This window comes from Egretta garzetta, unplaced genomic scaffold (genome assembly GCF_000687185.1).
Source record: "Egretta garzetta isolate BGI_Z169 unplaced genomic scaffold, ASM68718v1 scaffold108, whole genome shotgun sequence".
NCBI classification, from domain to species: domain Eukaryota; kingdom Metazoa; phylum Chordata; class Aves; order Pelecaniformes; family Ardeidae; genus Egretta; species Egretta garzetta.
This window is the reverse complement of record NW_009260614.1, coordinates 5,957,751-5,973,918: the sequence shown is the minus strand read 5'-3', so window position 1 is coordinate 5,973,918 and position 16,168 is coordinate 5,957,751. Positions and strand designations below refer to the sequence as shown.

The following is a 16,168-nucleotide window of genomic DNA, read 5'->3' as shown; positions in this document are numbered from 1 at the left end:
TGCTGAAGGAAGAGAAGGGGTCCAGGCGCTCTTCGTACTGGGAGGAGTAGCGCTGCTCGGTGTCATCCCTGCTGCCGCCCTGCGGGAGCAAAGGCAAGGTGAGAGCCAGCCGTCGCCGGTGCTCCAAGGCTGCCTGTACTTATCCCCCCGGTGCATGGGTGCACAGACACCCAGCACGGGGCCAGAGCCCCCCAGCCCCCCTGAGCTGCTCATTTGGAAGTCAGGAGCCCCAGGGATGGAGCAGCACAGCCCAGAGCTGACCCACGGGGCTGACAGGATCCGCCACCTTCAAAAAGGAGAAGCACAGGAGGGGCTTTGTAACAAAGTCCTTTCCTCCATGGGGACTCCACCCATGCGCCCCTATTTTTTTTACCCTTTCCAAGAAAATAGTCATCTGTGTCACCGCAGAGAGCTCACCTGGAAATGCCTGGGCTAGTGCAAATCCCACCCTGAATTCCTTTGCTGCTGGGCCAGGTAGGAGGAGACACCGGTTTAGGAGGAGGAAATAATTGTTTAAGCATACGGCTATTGTTAGCCGGGCAAAGGGCAAGTAAAATGAAGGTCACTCCTTGCAAGAAGTGAAAGATGCAGATGGTTCAGACATGCTGGGCTTTGAACTCCTCCTGGGACAGGGGCTCCCCTGGAGCAGCCTCGCAGGCGGTGCTGGATGAAGGGCAGCAGCGAGCCCCGAGGATGCTCGCCCAGCCTGCACATCCCTGCTCCCCCCTTCCCCAGCGCTACCTCTGCAGGTCACGGGAACGGCAGATTCCACATCGTTCCTACCCAAACCCAGCCTGGAAACAGCGTGTGCTGTCAGCAGGCACGGTCGCAGCCCGGTGTGAGCCCTGGCTCCCCGCTATGTGGGCTGCCCATCCCCGCTCAAGGGCTCCGGTGCGAATCCATCTCTCCCCCCAGCACCGTGCCTTCTCCAGCTCTGCCCCGCCAGCACGGTGATGCTGACATTTGCCACGGTCTTTCTGGACCCGTTACTGTGTGCTGCTGGTTGTCCTGCCCAGCCACCCCAGGGTGCTGGCCAGTGGCTCCGTTTCACCGTGGGCACACCCCGCTGTACGCAGACCTTTAGCAAATATGCCCTTACGCACCGCAATACGATCCACGGGTCACCGCGCAGCAAGGAGCCAGCAATGAGACCAGCTCCCAATTTAGGGGCGATGAATCCACTATAGCCTGGCCTTATTGAATGATCTTTGATGATTATTTTTAACGTGTCACATGCCCGATTAGGTGCTGAATTATGCAATCCCCCGTGCTGCTGCATCGAAGGCTTTTGCTCTTTAGATCATGTGAATGGCATTCAGGGGTTGCCTTGTGGCAGCAGATAAACATGGATATGATCTTCCACGGGAGAAATGGGCAAAAATGTCAGAGGGGCTGACCCAGCGTCATCACTGAGACATAAATAAAAGAACCAAATAAGGTCCTTCACAGCTGTAGGAGTTTCCCATCCCCAAACGCTATTAAAATATCCATCAATAAAACGGACTCAGTCCAGCCAGGGCAGAAAGGCAGCAGCTTCGGGGGCGGATGGCAGGGCAGGCAGGGTGAGGAGCCAGTGCTCAAACCGATGTCCCCTCCCCAGTTGTTGTCACTTTTATGGTTATTAGGAAAGCCTGAAGTCACGATAGCCCAGCGGCGAGCGGGGAAGTGGTGGCAATTGAAAGAGCCCCAGTGGCAGCCTGACCTGCTTGCAAAAGCCCCAGGGATTGCCAGGGATGAAACCCCCTAAGGGACATGGCACAAGGAGGGCAGGCTCCAGCAAGCTCTGATGCTGCTCCCCAGCCTCCTCCTGGAATTACTGGGATGGCTTTGGGCTGGTTTCTGCTCTTTTGGGAAGGGGCTCTGGCTGCCCAGGAGAGCGGGAAGCCGAGCAGCTCTCTCTGCTGGGCACAAGAAATTCAGGGCAGCGGGGAATGAGCATAGGTATGAGAGGCTGAATTATTTTTCAGGCTATGACTGCAGGGATTTATTGCAGGAGATCCCAATTTAACCACTTGCTGCCTGGTCGGGCAGGAGCAGCCAGGATTTGCCTGCTGGAGCATCACGCTGCCAGCAGTGAGCATCAAAGGGGTTTGTAGCAGCTTTTTCAGGAAGGAAATTTGAGCTTCTGGCATCAAAGATGTCAGACACCCTTCAGCATGGTTAAAAGGGCTGGGTACCTGCTCCTCTAGGTGGAGCACTGCACCCCCCTTCACCCCAGTTAGCTCCCATTTCCCAACTTTCATGCAAGGTGCCTGTGGGTAACGTGCAATTGCGTGCAATCGCTCTTGCACACGGAGGCCAATGGTCTATGTTTGGGGTCTGTCTGTCCGTGTGAGCCCGGCTGGAGCCCCCCCAGCCACTCACCCGGCCCGGGTAGCTCTGGAGGAACTTGATCTTCTCATAGAGCTTGATGTTGTCGGCTCTCAGGTTGTCCAGCTCGCTCTGCAGGGCGTGCACCGTGTGCTGCATCATGCGGTTCTCCTGCACGGGGGGAGCAAGGGGGCCGTTAGCAGCGAGGCCGGGGGGAGGCCGGGATCTAACTGGGTGGGCGGCAGAAAGGGGTTGGCTGGTGCCAACCCAGCTGGGGTTCAGTCCCCTCTCAGTAATTAAAATCCCCCGGCGTTGAATTAAAATTGCTCCCAAATTAAAATTGTCCCAGCTGCTGCTGAACAGGGCCCCCAGCCCTGAACCGTTAACAAACCCGGTCCCTCCATGGCTGAGCATGGGCTGGGGCAGCCAAGGTGCCTGCGGGTGGCTTTGGGCTGGGACCTGGCCCCCACGGGACCTGCAAAGCCAACCCGCCCGCTTTGAAGAGCTCATTTTGAGCCTTTCTCACCCGAAGGTACCTGGTCAGAGAATTTCAATTTGCAGAGCTATTGAGTTTTTACCCCAAACCGCATTCCCTATGTGCTTTTTATGTAGCACCCCTGAATGCTGTGCCAGACGGCCAAGCACACCTGCAAGGCAACAGGGATTTGGACCTGTCCTTGAATCGGAGCAACACCGATGGGCTGGGGGAGGCTTTGGTCCTGCCTACAGCAGAATATATTTTTCTCTTGCTGCCTGTGTTGTGCTGATAATAAATTCCCCGCAGGTCAGTAAAGCAGCCAGCTCCAGGCTGCAGGTCCTGCAGCCCTCGCACAGCCACCCTCCCCACCCCACATACCCCCTCCAGCTCCTGGTTCCTGGCCCGGAAGCGTTCCCTCTGGCTGGAGATGATGGAGAGGAGTGAGTCCACCTGCCCCTCAGGGAACACGGTGCCTGGGGACGGCGGGTGACCTGCGGACAAACGCTTGGCATGAGGGACAATGCAGCGGATGCCCACCATCCACCCCACAGCAAGCCGGGCTTGCTCAGGGTCCCCCCTCCAACACTGTGGGACCTCAGGGGCACCCAGGCAGACCAACTCCTGTGCACGGCTATTATGACATGGACTAGTTTTTATGGGTTTTTTTTTTTCATTTTTTGGGACTTACCCTGGGAAAGGACAGGTCCACTCGCTAAGGAAGACAAATTGCATTGTTTGGTGCAAGCCGTGGCTGCCTTCCCATGATCCCAACCCTGCCAGCCCCTGCCAGATTCCACCCCCCCCAGCAGCAGCCGCAGCCCTACCAAAAGACCCAGCGCCACAACCGGCCCCTCCATCCATGTACTCATCCCTCCCCTTCCCCTCCTTGCAAAACAGTCACCCCCATTTTATACGCTCTCCTCTTTCAGCCACCCCAGCAAAGCAGGGGCTGCTCACCCGCAGCCATCGCCCGCTTGCCGTGCCCAGGACCCCTATTTTGTGGGTGCCCCCCACCGCTGCCCCCCACGATGGGGCCCTGCAGGTGCCCGGGGGGCTGCAGCCATCCCTCCCCGCTCTGCCTTCCCAGCGGCAGTGGGAGGCATCCTTGGCCAAGGAGAAATATGTCCCCGAGGTCGTGACTCAACCGGTTGCACAGAGGAGCTATTCATAGCGCAGGATGGGTGGCTGCAGGTTGTTTGGCTTGGTGGGACTGTTGCTGTGATCTTGTTTATTGTGTGTTTTCAAAACATTTCAAAACAGAAAACAACAAAAAAAAAAAAAAAAGAAAAAAAGGAAAGGAAGTGGGGTTTCTTCCAGAGGAGCCAAGTGTCATCATTTGTTTGATTCATTTTCTCCTGCAGGCCTCAGCGCAGGAGCCAACGTAAAGGAAATGTTCAGCTCGCTGGCTCTGGAGGGGGTTTGGTGTGGGAAGAGCAGGAGTTGAAGCGCAGGGTGTTTGGTTCAGCCTGGGTTCACTGGCTCGGCATGGGGTCAGGGCTGGCACGTGCCCACTGCACTGTCTCGGGAGCAGCCAGAGGACCAGCAAACCCTGCCAAGCATGGAAACCCATCACTGGTCCCAGTCTAGGACGCTCTGAGCAGGTGATGTCTGCGCCTGCTTAGCAGCATCCTCGTGCCACCGTCCCTGGAGGTGACCACCCTGCCCATAGCACCCATCAGCACCTCAGTGTGCGGCATGGCCCCGGCTTTGCCCCCACCTCTCACCATAAAACAGCGCCGTGGCCTCCTTGATGGGCTCAGGTATCTTCTCCAGGCTGGGGACGGCCGCACCCTGGGCAGCAGAGGCAGAGGGATTAAGTGTTTCCCACCCACCAAAGGTGCCCGGTCAAAGCAACCCCCTTCTGGGTCCTGCTACCGCCCTGGCACCCACAGCCCTGTGGGACACATTGCTGCCAACAGGTGCTCTGCAAGGACCAAGCCTGAGACAACATGGAGAGGCTGGAACTCAGCCCTCAGATCCCATCCTTTCCCCGGGAAGGAGGATCGTCCCTGGATGCCAACACCACTACCCCTCCCATGCCAGCACCATCCCATTGCATGGGCACGACACAACCCTCTGCTGGGTGAGAAAGAAAGAAAAGGGAGGGGAAAAAAAGAAGAAAAAAAAGAAGAGGTAATAAAACAACCCTCACACCTGCTGTTGGCCCCTGCATCAGTGACAGTCAACCCCCGGGGACATTTTGAGTGGTCCCTGCCTGCTGCCGGGGGCTGAGCACCATGGGTCGGGGTTACCTCTGCATCCGGGCGATGCACGGCGGACAAGGCCTGGATGGTGCTGAGGTCGTGCTCCAGCTTGGCGATCAGCTCCTTCTGGCCAGCCAGCGTGGACACCGCCTCTGTCAGCTGGATCTGCAGCTCCGCACAGCGCACTGGAAAACAGAGCCAGGGCTGTCACCCAGGGGTGGCCCAAACCCCCAGACTTTGCCAAGGGGACATTGAAAAGCTGAGAAATCCCCACCTGGAGCACCGACACCAACTCACAGGCAGCAACCCTCTTTTCTCCTTATTTCTGGGGGCAGCAGGAGGGACAACACCAGCCATCCCTGCTCTGCTCCAGGCAGAAGCAAGCAGGGGTCCAGCCCCCCTCGGCGAAGCCCCGGGCAGGCAGCCACCCCCCAGGCAGGACCAGTGCCACATCCCAGCGCTGGAGGCAACGCGAGTGGGCAGCTGCTTGCACCGGCACAGCTGCTTCAAATGCATCAGTAAAATATTTCTGGTGCCCCAGGGGTACCTGGCAGCATCCTGGGGGCGGAACCTGAGGAGGGATAAGGGGAGCTGAGCCCATGAACCGATCTCCAGGTCTGGTCTGTACAGCAAAGGCACGATGGAGGTGGGCTCCGGGCAGCACATCCCCGGCCATGGGCACTGGGATGGGCACGCACAGGGCAGACGGTGCTGCAGGGGGGTTGGAGCGGGGTGAAGGACATCTCCCAGGAGGGGCTCAGGTGGGACCGATCCTGCCCCCAGGTGCTGGGTGAGGCCGTGCAGCCCCCGGCATCCCCGCTCAGCCAATTTTTGACAAATAAGCCCTTTTTCCAGTTGCCCCCCCAGAGTAAAACCCACGCCCTAAACCACAACAGGCGCTCACTGGAATGCTCCAGGAGCAAAACAAAAGCTTCTCGTTCCCCTCGCATAACCCCAGCCCAGATGTGAAACAACGGAGAGACAGGGCCAAAACACGGCTACAGCGAGAGGCGCAGGACCAGCACCGCAGGGCAAGCTCCTCGCGCCGTTTGCAAATCTATCCCAAAACACAGAGCATCGGCAAGCTGCACAGAAATCTTGTTTCTCCTTTCCCCCTTGTTGCCAGCAACGCCTGGGCCTCTGCCTGGCTGAAGAAAAGCTCAGACCAAGGTTCAGACCCTGCATCTGGCACCGCCGGCAGGGATGCAGGATACGTCCTTCTGTGCCTGGATTTCCAGGTGGGTGAAAGCTCAGGTCCCAGCTGTTCCAGTCCCTCCCTGATAATTCCCATTGTAATTATTTCCCTGAATTCCAGACGGCTGGAAGGCAAAAAATTCTCATTTATCAACAGCCAGGGAGCAAGAAATGCAAAGGCTGCCCGGGAAGCAGCCGCTGGGGATGAAGCGAGGGCAGACTGTGGGGGCTCCTGCCCGCTCCCAAGGCTTCAGACAAGAGGTGCAAAGCGTGTGCACCTCAATTCCAGCTCACCCAGTCCTGCCGGGTGAGGGGGTCCTTGCATGGGGCTCAGTGCCCTGCAGAGCCTGGCCTGGTGGATTGGACTCAGAGCAGTGGCAATGGGGGCTCAAATGAAATTCCCAGAGCCAACACTGCTTTTCCACGAAGCAGGGGCTTTGCTGGTGCAAATTTCCCCCCTTTTTGTCAGAAATGCAATTCCTGGGTTATTCGGACGGCACCAAGCCTGCCTGCCGGGAAGGGGAGGTGACACATGCTTCAGGCACAACGCATGGATTTATTATTTCCCCCCCCCCCGCCTATTTGCATTTTATAGGCCCCAAATAAAAGGCTCAGGACCAGGCGCAGCTGCGGTAAAGACACAGTCCCACTGGAGGTCAGTGTTTCTCAAGAAATGGGGAATCGCTGCCTGCTCCAAAACATGGGTGGCCTGATGCAAAAATATTTGCATTAACAAGATTTGGAAAGAAGAAAACCTCTTCCCTACGGTTAATTATTTAATTGGCTGTCTCTTTAAATTGCATTAAAATGTAATTGGGAAGCTATTACTAGCCAAGCATGGGCTGTGGGGCCCAATTCTGCACAAGGCAGCCCTGATCGTGGAGCAAAGGGCCTGGTGCTGCTGCCCAGGAGCGGAGCGGGGGGTGGCTGGGGCAGGACTCACTCCCTGCCTCCCAGCCTGCCCAAAAAAACCTTAAATGATTTTTTTTTTTTTTCTTTTTGCTTTTGAGTTAGATGGGCTGAGTTTTTCAGTCCTTTAGGAGAGAAAAGGGTCACCAAAGAAAGACATCCCCCTGTTTTAAAGCAAGCTGCCTCCTTCCTCCCTTGGGTCTCACTGCCTCAGCTCAGGCCCATCTTCTGCAACCCATCCACAAAAAACGGAAAGACTGGAACCATGCCCAGCACCGAAAGCAACCAACATGCAAGGAGCTGCTCTCTCATCTCCCCCTCAGTATCTCTTTTTGCAGTTGGTTTTTGGTGGATTTTTTTTTTTAATCATAACTTTCTTTTTCTGAAGGGGCAGCGGCCACCCGCGAGCTCATCGTTTCTCTGCCAGCAACCCTTCACCTCCCGCAGCGGGTGGAGGGCTCTCCCGGGAAGGCAGGTCAGTCCGAGCACTGGGATCCAGCAAAAGAAAATCTGCCTTTGTCTCCTCTAAGCTGCTGCGCTGGAAAGCCCTGGCTCTGACCCCTCAGATGTGCAAATACCTCAAAGGCTGCGGAAGACGCAGCGGTACTGCAGAAGCTAATGGGACAAAGAAGGCGAAGCCCTGCAGAAAACGGAGTTTTAAAGCCTGTATCTTCAGCCTCAAACTCTTGTCATTCCTGACTTTTGAGGCGATGGAGAAATGAGGCTGACATTGCCATCACCTGAGGGAGAAAAGCGGTGAAATGCAGCAACGGGGCAGCTGAACGCCGGCAGCGGTCACGGCCCTGCCTTGGTGCCACACTGCAGTGTGCTGGCACAGGCAGCTCCAGGTTCCCCTTGCCGGCTGTTCCCGGCACTGAGACTGGATCGTTACTGAGAAATACCTTCTGCTTTTCTGGGAGTCCTTGGGAAGGTGGCAGGGCAGACGGGAGCTGGACCAGGAGTTTTGCATGGGGCACTTGGGAAGTTCCTGGAGAGCAGTTGGCTGGGTGAGCTCTCCTTCTTGATCAGGGTTTTCTTAATTCAAATTCTCCATGACACTGATCCTAAATCCCTGAGCTTTTACCTGACCTGACTGGCCAATAACACATCGGTCAGTAAAAAAAGTTTCTGTGGACAGGCTCCCAGGAGTTTGGCAGAAACCACCTGCAACAAGGAGAGGGTGGTGAGCAAGTCCCCAGTGCAACCACTGAACTGTGGCTGCCAACAGTTGAACTTGGGCTAGCACATTAACACCAGAGCCAGACCCTCCTGGCTCGAACAGAGCCGGACCCTCCTGGCTTGCAGAGAAGTGCCTCTCAGGACAAGGATCAACCACAAGCCTCTTCCCACACACCCTGTACGACTGACCAAATCTTTAAATCCTTTCTCTATTGGTGAACATCTGGCCTGATGAAATGCCCAGCGTGGGTGGGGAGGGGGATCAGGCCCTCCGCAAGGAGCCAGCCGCTTTGCAGAAGACTGGACATCCATCGGGAAGAGTAACATTGGTAAGGCTCTTGAAAAGCTTCATATCCTGCCCAAAACCAAATGAGTGGTTTGAAAGAGCCTCTGCTCAGCAAGGACGCTGTAAAGAAGATGTCTGTCCTGGGAAGTCTGAACGTACCTCCAAGCCACTGCCCGAGGCGACATTGCCAAGAGACGCGCGTCTCTGAAAAAAGGTGGAGTGTCCGTGCGGACAGGCCATGCGGGGAGACACAAAGGTCCTAAACTGAGAAGAAAAGATTCAGATGACTCTCACGCTTCGTTCATCATGGATAGCATCGTCAGTCTCGCACTCCTAAGCTGCAAGTTAAAATCCTTGTAGCGAATAACGAGGAAGAGAAGTTCCAGAGCCCAAAGCTCCGTGGGCACGTCTGCGGGTAGCTCTGAGCCCAGCAGATGTAGGGGCTCATCGGGAGCGCCTGCGAGACAGCGAGCCCAGCACTGTCACGGAGCAACAGCAACTTACTCCGATAACAAGCCCCAGCAATTGGACTCCCTTGGCAAATCATCCAAAATAAACAGCATCTGTTTTCACAGATGGAGAAAATTAAGACATACTAGCAACTTAGTTTGAAGTTATAAGGCCAGACATAAATAAATGAGAGGCAATCTTTCCGTAAGATGGTGGCTTGATTACTGAGGATACAGACAGATGAATAAATCACCTTAGGGTGAGATAGGCTGCAACTTGCTACACATCCACGAGACTGGAGTAACTGCTCATGTGCATCCGCTGAGCCCGAAGGAAATGAGAGGTAAGTGGTGTTGCTGGAGGGATCTGCAGGGCAGGAGCACACACATGGGCAGTTACTGCAAATTAGCCAATGCTCTGCACGTTCAGCCCCCGATTTGCCTTATGGTGACTTTTTAATCTGCCTCCGCTACTGTCTGGCCTCCTTGAATTTACATAACTGTAAAAAAAAAATCAGAACGCAAGCAGAGAAGCGATGTGGCACTCTAGGAGCTTGCTTTGAAAAACTGTCCCTTCAGAAGCCAACTGAGGTGTGTTGAAACCCACTGCTTTAAAGGTTTTAAGACTATTTTATTGTCTGGAAGAAGGAAGATGATGGTAAGATAACTAAATTTTGGAGTACCTTGACATGAAGGCTGAGGAACCCAGGCACGAAGCTGGAGACTCACTCAACACAAACACTGGTGTTTGAGTGTGCCAGGATGAGGAGCAGGAGCCAAAGGAAGAAGCATGAAACTGGGTCTGCCACAAATCCTTTGAGTTTTCCACCTCCTTCACCTTTCCCCAGGCTGGGCCACTCTGGATAATGACCGTGTTGCTGTGGAGTTACTTAGAAGTTGAAATGGTCGTTCTTCCCCATGCAGAAATAAATGCTAAGGCTTTTTGGCATCTCTCCCCCATGAGCCTTTTCAAGCCAACAAAGTCTTACCTCCAGTTCTACCTGACGCCAGAGCTCCCAGGTTTATACATAAACTAAGGCGCCATTTCAGGCTCTTGAAAGACTTGGCATTTAGCTTTCAAGGAAGTCTGAAAAAGACAGTCATTGCCCAAAGTCCTGCTCCCCTTCCAGGAGAATCAAAGGGAGATGACTCGACTCTGCACTTTGTAGCTGAAGGGGTGAGTGGGACACTGTCCATAGGCTGCAGATTGAGTCCTGGATGGACCAGGTGATTTTCTATGTCCTCTTTTTGGTCTATAAAGGTGCCAAGGAAGAAAGATCTGAGCCAAAATTCTTCCCACAACAGGGAGGTTGCCAACGGCCTTTCAGTGTTGTACATCCCAATGGTTCTAGTTCTGTCTCGACCTTTCCATGGATTGGGACAGCATTTCTGCATGTCCAGAGCTGCACGGGAGTCATTCAATCTGTCTTAACTTTATGCAAAGCCTTTTCCTTGGGGCCACCTGCTGAGAAGCAGGACAAGGCAGAAGGGAACGATTTAACATTTCTTTTCTACATGGCATCAGAGCCCTGTCTCTCAAATCTAGCCAAGTCCTCTGTGGTGCAAACCTGTTCAGAGGCAAAGGCTGAAGAGCAGGTTGTAGTGCAAAAGCCCAGCTGAGCCATCTCCTGAGGTCCACCTCACCTCACATAAAGCAATGAAGAAACCTCACCATCACCCAAAGGGTGCATATTCTTCCAAGAATCTCCCCAGAACAAATAAAGATATTGGAGGTCAAGTGCTCCAGAGATCCCACCGACACTACAGAAGTCACAAAAGAACTGGGCTTTTGGGACATTTTAAAGAAACCTCTCTAGAAATCTCCAGAGAAGGAGGAAAGGTCAGACAGCTCCAAGAGCACCTGAGTAGCCAAAATGCCTGGGTTACGTTAGTCTGGGAATCATCTCAGCCTGCAACTTTGCTTGTGGGTAGCAATCAGGCTGTCCTTGTTTATCACCTCTGTACCCGCCACAAGATTATTCTCCGATCAGGCCTTCTGCAAGCTTTCTAGAAGGGCAAAAAAAGAAAGCAGATGATGAAAAGAAAGGAATGATGACATCTCTAAAAGCAACTCCTAGCACAATCTACCTAGTCTTTAGCCACAGTTACCAACCCCTGGAAAAGCTCCAGGAGCGATGAGGTTCCTCTGGAGACACAGAGGCTGTAGGAGAAGACATCAAGAACCTTCAGCAATGTCCTCCAGGGGTGTATGCAGAAGATGTGCAGTCCTAGATGGCAAGGGCTGGGACTGGCACCGGTGAAGGCAGCAAGAACAACCCTTCTCATTTTTACTTGCATGTGCTGTCAGAAAGACAAGAAAAACCAGGGGCAGCAGAAAGCAGATCACATCCAACACCCCAAGGACAAACCCTGAGACCTCACCTGCCTAAGTGACAAAGGGTGGGGAGCACAGGGAAGAGGCCTCCTCACCCAGGCTGCTGTGCTCCTTACAGAACGCCAGCATCCTTTGAACCCCCTGCAGCCCTTTCTATCGGTGCCCTTGGATACACCTTGACAGCGGCCCTGGGGAAGAGCAAGACGAGGTGCTGAAGCGCAGCGAGACGAAGGCCGGCCCTACAGCAGCTCGCTGCCCGGCTCCCCACCCGGCAGAGCAGGGGCAGGCAAGATTTCTGCTCCCTCCCCTCCTTCCCCCCCTTTCTTTTCACAACGAATCTAGAATTTTGAGGGCCTCCCAGGAAGGGAAGGTTTGAAGGATTTCTCCTTTCCTCCTGGCCCAGCTACTCCAAAATAAACAGCCCCCAGCAAAGAAACACGGTACCGCTTAATAAATTCTCCCTGTAAGGATAGAGATTTCATAGAAGAAAAGATTATTTCCAAGGGTACTAAGATAATTACATGGGTAACTAGGAAGAGTTCAAGAAAACAGTCTGAATTTTCTTATCAGTTTCCCATAGCTTGAAGCAGAAAGAAAATAAAATGCTCTACTGTAATCAAATCATGTTTTCTGAAGCCCTCTTTTGGCAAGTAAACAGTTTCTTCACCAATTCCATTAAAACAGAAATACTTAGAAGAGAACGATAGGGAAAAGAAGTGGAGCCCAAAAGCTCCACGTCAGCTGCTCAGTGTGTTCTTACCTGCTGGGAACATGATGCCGTGTGAAAAAACACCCCCCTTCCCCCCGAAACACAAACTCCCTCTCGTTGGCTGTGGGGCAGGAGTGGGCCCGTGGCCACTGCCCGTGGCACTGAGGAGCTCCCCCAGTGCTAACTTATTCCTGCACCTAAGGATACGACAAACAAGGATTTCTCCCATTAATTTGGCAAAAAAGCCTGTTGTATTTCCTATGTAAAACCTGACCGTTGCTACAGCACCCAACTCCAGAAGCAGCTATTTACCAGCAGGAACAGTGGCGAGAGACAGGTATGTCCCAGTGCTGACCAGTAAGGGTCTATGGGAACACACAGCATACTGAAAAAACATCTCCTGAAAAGGAGTTTTCGACATCCTTTTGGAAGGGCTGCCAGTAAAGCTATCACGGAAGATCCAACTATCTCCACGGAAGACCTTAAGTATCGGCTCCTGACTTCCAAGATGCATCCTTGTGGTTTTGGTTGCCTTCCTAGCTCCCCCAAAATAAACTTTTGGAGATCTAGGCTTGAGAGGACAGCCTGGTTTTACCCACGATGCACACTTCCGAGCTACAATGAACCCTCCCCAGCTGCTTCTGTGCCAGGTCTGTGCATCCGTGAGCACAACGTGATTTTAGTCGTTCAGTGCCGATACCACCGTACCTGAAGAAAAGCGCAGGTTATAAATATACAAATTAACCAACTTGAGTTGTAACACTTCAAAAGTGTAGATGTTTTGTATAAATCTTAAAATGATTAGGTTCAATTTATACAGGATAATGCCATCAACAGCAATCGTTAAATAGTAGGAAGGAAAAAAAATGTTAAACCTAGAACCTTTACATCACATGGAACAAGCTGTCGCAGGTGTTTCAAAAGCAGAAGACACACATTTTTAAAGAAACGAAGGCAGTAAATAGCATTTTCGACACATCTTGAAGAGCATCCCACCCACTCCTGCAGAACTAATCAAAGCTGAAGATGGCCGAGACACATCTTGAGCGCAAGTGCTGGCTTGGGTGAAGCCCTGCGCTGCACTGGGGTGCCCGAGCGCAGGACCGGCTGGATGGATCCTGGCCACGGCTGGGAGAGAGCATGTGGGGGAAGCCCAGCCCAATTCCCTGCTCTCCAGGACAGCCGTCTGGACTTGCCGGGACAGAATTACAGCAAATTTTCAGCCTGGCCCTCCAGAGCTCCTCATAACCACGCTGAACATACCCTGATCAACACGAAACTCAGCTGACAACGAGGCACGCAGCACACAAGCTTACAGCCTGGTAGGAAAAAAGATGTTAAGATACGTACGGCAAGAGATGATGTAAATAAAGGTAGTTCCCTCAAAAGAACCTCCAGCTCAAAATTCAAACACCGGACACGAGCACGCCAGGTAAAACCAGCAGCGCACAGGCAAGCACGCACACACGCTCTACCTGAAACCCAGAGTATCCAAGCTAGAGCTTTATTCTACTGGTTTTCAATATAGAATTCCACTGATGGATTAAAACATCTGTTCCTTACCAAACTTAGAATTCTAGACTCTGTAAATACTGAGTATGTTCATAGGGACAACATCTCATGAGGCACTGGAAGAGGAATTTATCTTTATATAAAGTATCTGTGAAAATAAACAGCGAGTCAAATATTTGGCAAAATTCTTTTACATTTTCATTTTTGAACGTAAAGCACTTCTGACCTCAGACGTCTTTCATCTTATTTTTTAAAACCAGCTAATATAGCCTTGTGGTGCGCAGAACACCCCCACCCCCCCCAGTCTCAGACCCAAGATACATCTTTTCTGTCCACAAAGCCAGGAATCCACCTCCCGCTGACTGTAGCAGGAATCGCCACACTTGAATTTCACCGAAAAAAGGACACAGCTTGGAAATGTAACACTTCCATATTTAAGGTATTGAAAACACTCCTCCCCCCCAAAAAAAAATTCATAGAAAAAAAGTCAATTTTCCTCCCCTGGTCAACAGAAATTTCACCAAACCCAGCGCCTCTGCTCCCCGGGGACACCGCTGCCACAGAACCACCAATGTAAATGTTTGCTGCTTGGCCTCAGGTCTCACCTTAATAAAGACAGCCCACGCGTAATTGTGTTTGTATAAAAGATATTTACTTCAATTATCACACCTAGGGTGCTAGTGAATAATAATAATAATAATACATCGTGTGAGTTTCATACAGTGATATTGCTTCTCCATATCATATAGGGACCGTTGTACAGTGCTGAGAACAAACATCATATGGCTAACCAAACGAAGACGGAAGGAACAATGCCGTTCTGCTGACGGAGGGAGCGCTGCCCTGCTGCTGCCAGCCAGAGAAACTCCTAACTTCTCATGTTTAAACAAATACCAAGAAAGAAAATGTTACAAAAGATGAGTCACAGCAACACAACGTGGGCTTCTCAAAGCTACTTGTACAAAAAAAATGACATTTTTTTTTTTCTTTTTTTTTTTTCCTTTTTTTTTTTTTTGGTTAATTGGGTTTTTTTTAGGATTTTTTTTTTTTTTCTTTTTAAATTGGTGATTGTGAATATAACAAACAAGCTCTAAAAACATCTAAGACTTAGTGCGTTACAGAAAAAATATAAAATACTGCTAAAAATGTAAGACACCACAATACACTGGGGTAAAAACTGAGCTTATTATTTAAAAAAAAAAAAAAGTTCTCAGGAAAAAGTACACCACTTTCTGTTTGAGTTCATCTTGTGCTGTGTTAGTAGTCGGGGCATTTCAAAGGTCTGCCCATTATCATGGCAAGTAGTTATTGCACAAATGCAAAGAGTTAATTTTTTCGACATCCAAATCCATACATTTGACATTCTCGCAGCATTTCCAGCGAGTGGGGCGCGCGGTGCCCGCTTTCGGAAAAGGAACGGTAGAAAACGCTTTTCAACACAGAAATGCATAGAGTATTCTGACAGGAACAGCCTTTTGGCTTTGCAGAGGTGATCCAATAGTTACCATCGGGCTTTTTTTTGTGGCTTTTTTTTTTTTTTTCATTTTTTTTTTCCTCTTTCAGACTATGCCAGAAGGAAAGAACCTCACCTGGGAAATTCATCTGATGGTTTTTAGTGGGACACCCTCGAAAGGCAAAGTGCAAATTTGCTTCCAAATCCACAGAAGTGGTGATGTGCCCTGCAACTAGCTCAGCACCTTCCACCTTTGCCCCCTGCAAGGTTTTACCGCGGGGCCGGCTGGTTCAGCGCTGACCGGAGGCCCCTTGCATCGTCCCTTGTGCAGACACGCGCTCCCCTGCGATGGGCAGGGGGAATTTCTAGCGCAACCGTTTCCAGTTTGGCTTCCGCGGCTTTCCTCCCGCTGGCTCAGGAAGTGCTCCCTCGCCAGGGAAAGCCTGTCTGACCGTGCTTCGACTCTGCAAGAAAACTAAACGACTCCTCCGTGACAAAGATCAATTCACAACGTAAAGTATTTCCAGAGTTCACACCAGGAAAAGTTGCTGCTGCACAAGGTGATTGGTTTTGTTGGGTTTTTTTTCCGTTTTTTTGTCTTTTTTTTTTTCCTTGACCAACTTTGAATGAGAAGAAAATCGGCTCTGAATTCAGAAATTCAAACATATGCCAACAAAGATGAACATCACAGGAAACCAGTCTCTCATTTTAAATGAACGCTCTTGAGCAAATCGCAATGTGCTTTGACAAAGGGGCACTGCGTCTTCATGAAATTCTCAGTAGAGGCTCTAGGAGGCTAAGGGTATTTTCTCTCTCTGCATATTCTAAGTCTCTTCTCTCACAACTGAGACTTCTTAATTCTCAGTCCTAAATGATTTAAAAACTATTTAAATAATATTATTTATTAGGCATTTAAGATAAAATACTTTTTTTTAAAAAAAAAAAAAAATGATTGCTCTAGGAAACACAACAGGGGCGCAATGATATGGATACTACGACGAGCCGACACCACCCCGCTCCATCGCTAGGATAGCCCAAACTTTCTCCAACGTCCATTTAGGGGATATGTATACTCCTGTTGTGTTTATATCAAACAAAAACAAACCTCAACAAAGAAACTGTTAAAAATAATCTCATAAATAGGAAATAT

At 51.4% G+C, this 16,168-nt stretch overlaps 1 protein-coding gene across 1 annotated transcript in view; it reads right to left on the bottom strand.

The window, feature by feature from the left end:
* Positions 1–16,168, bottom strand: part of CUX1 (cut like homeobox 1) — a 250,607-nt gene that overhangs the window by 7,630 nt on the left and 226,809 nt on the right. The window contains exons 15-19 of the mRNA XM_035900513.1: positions 5,041–5,177; positions 4,513–4,579; positions 3,167–3,279; positions 2,365–2,481; positions 1–79 (exon numbers count right to left, since the gene is read on the bottom strand). Coding sequence (XP_035756406.1) covers positions 1–79; positions 2,365–2,481; positions 3,167–3,279; positions 4,513–4,579; positions 5,041–5,177 — 513 coding nt within the window. The remainder of the gene's footprint in view (positions 80–2,364; positions 2,482–3,166; positions 3,280–4,512; positions 4,580–5,040; positions 5,178–16,168) is intronic.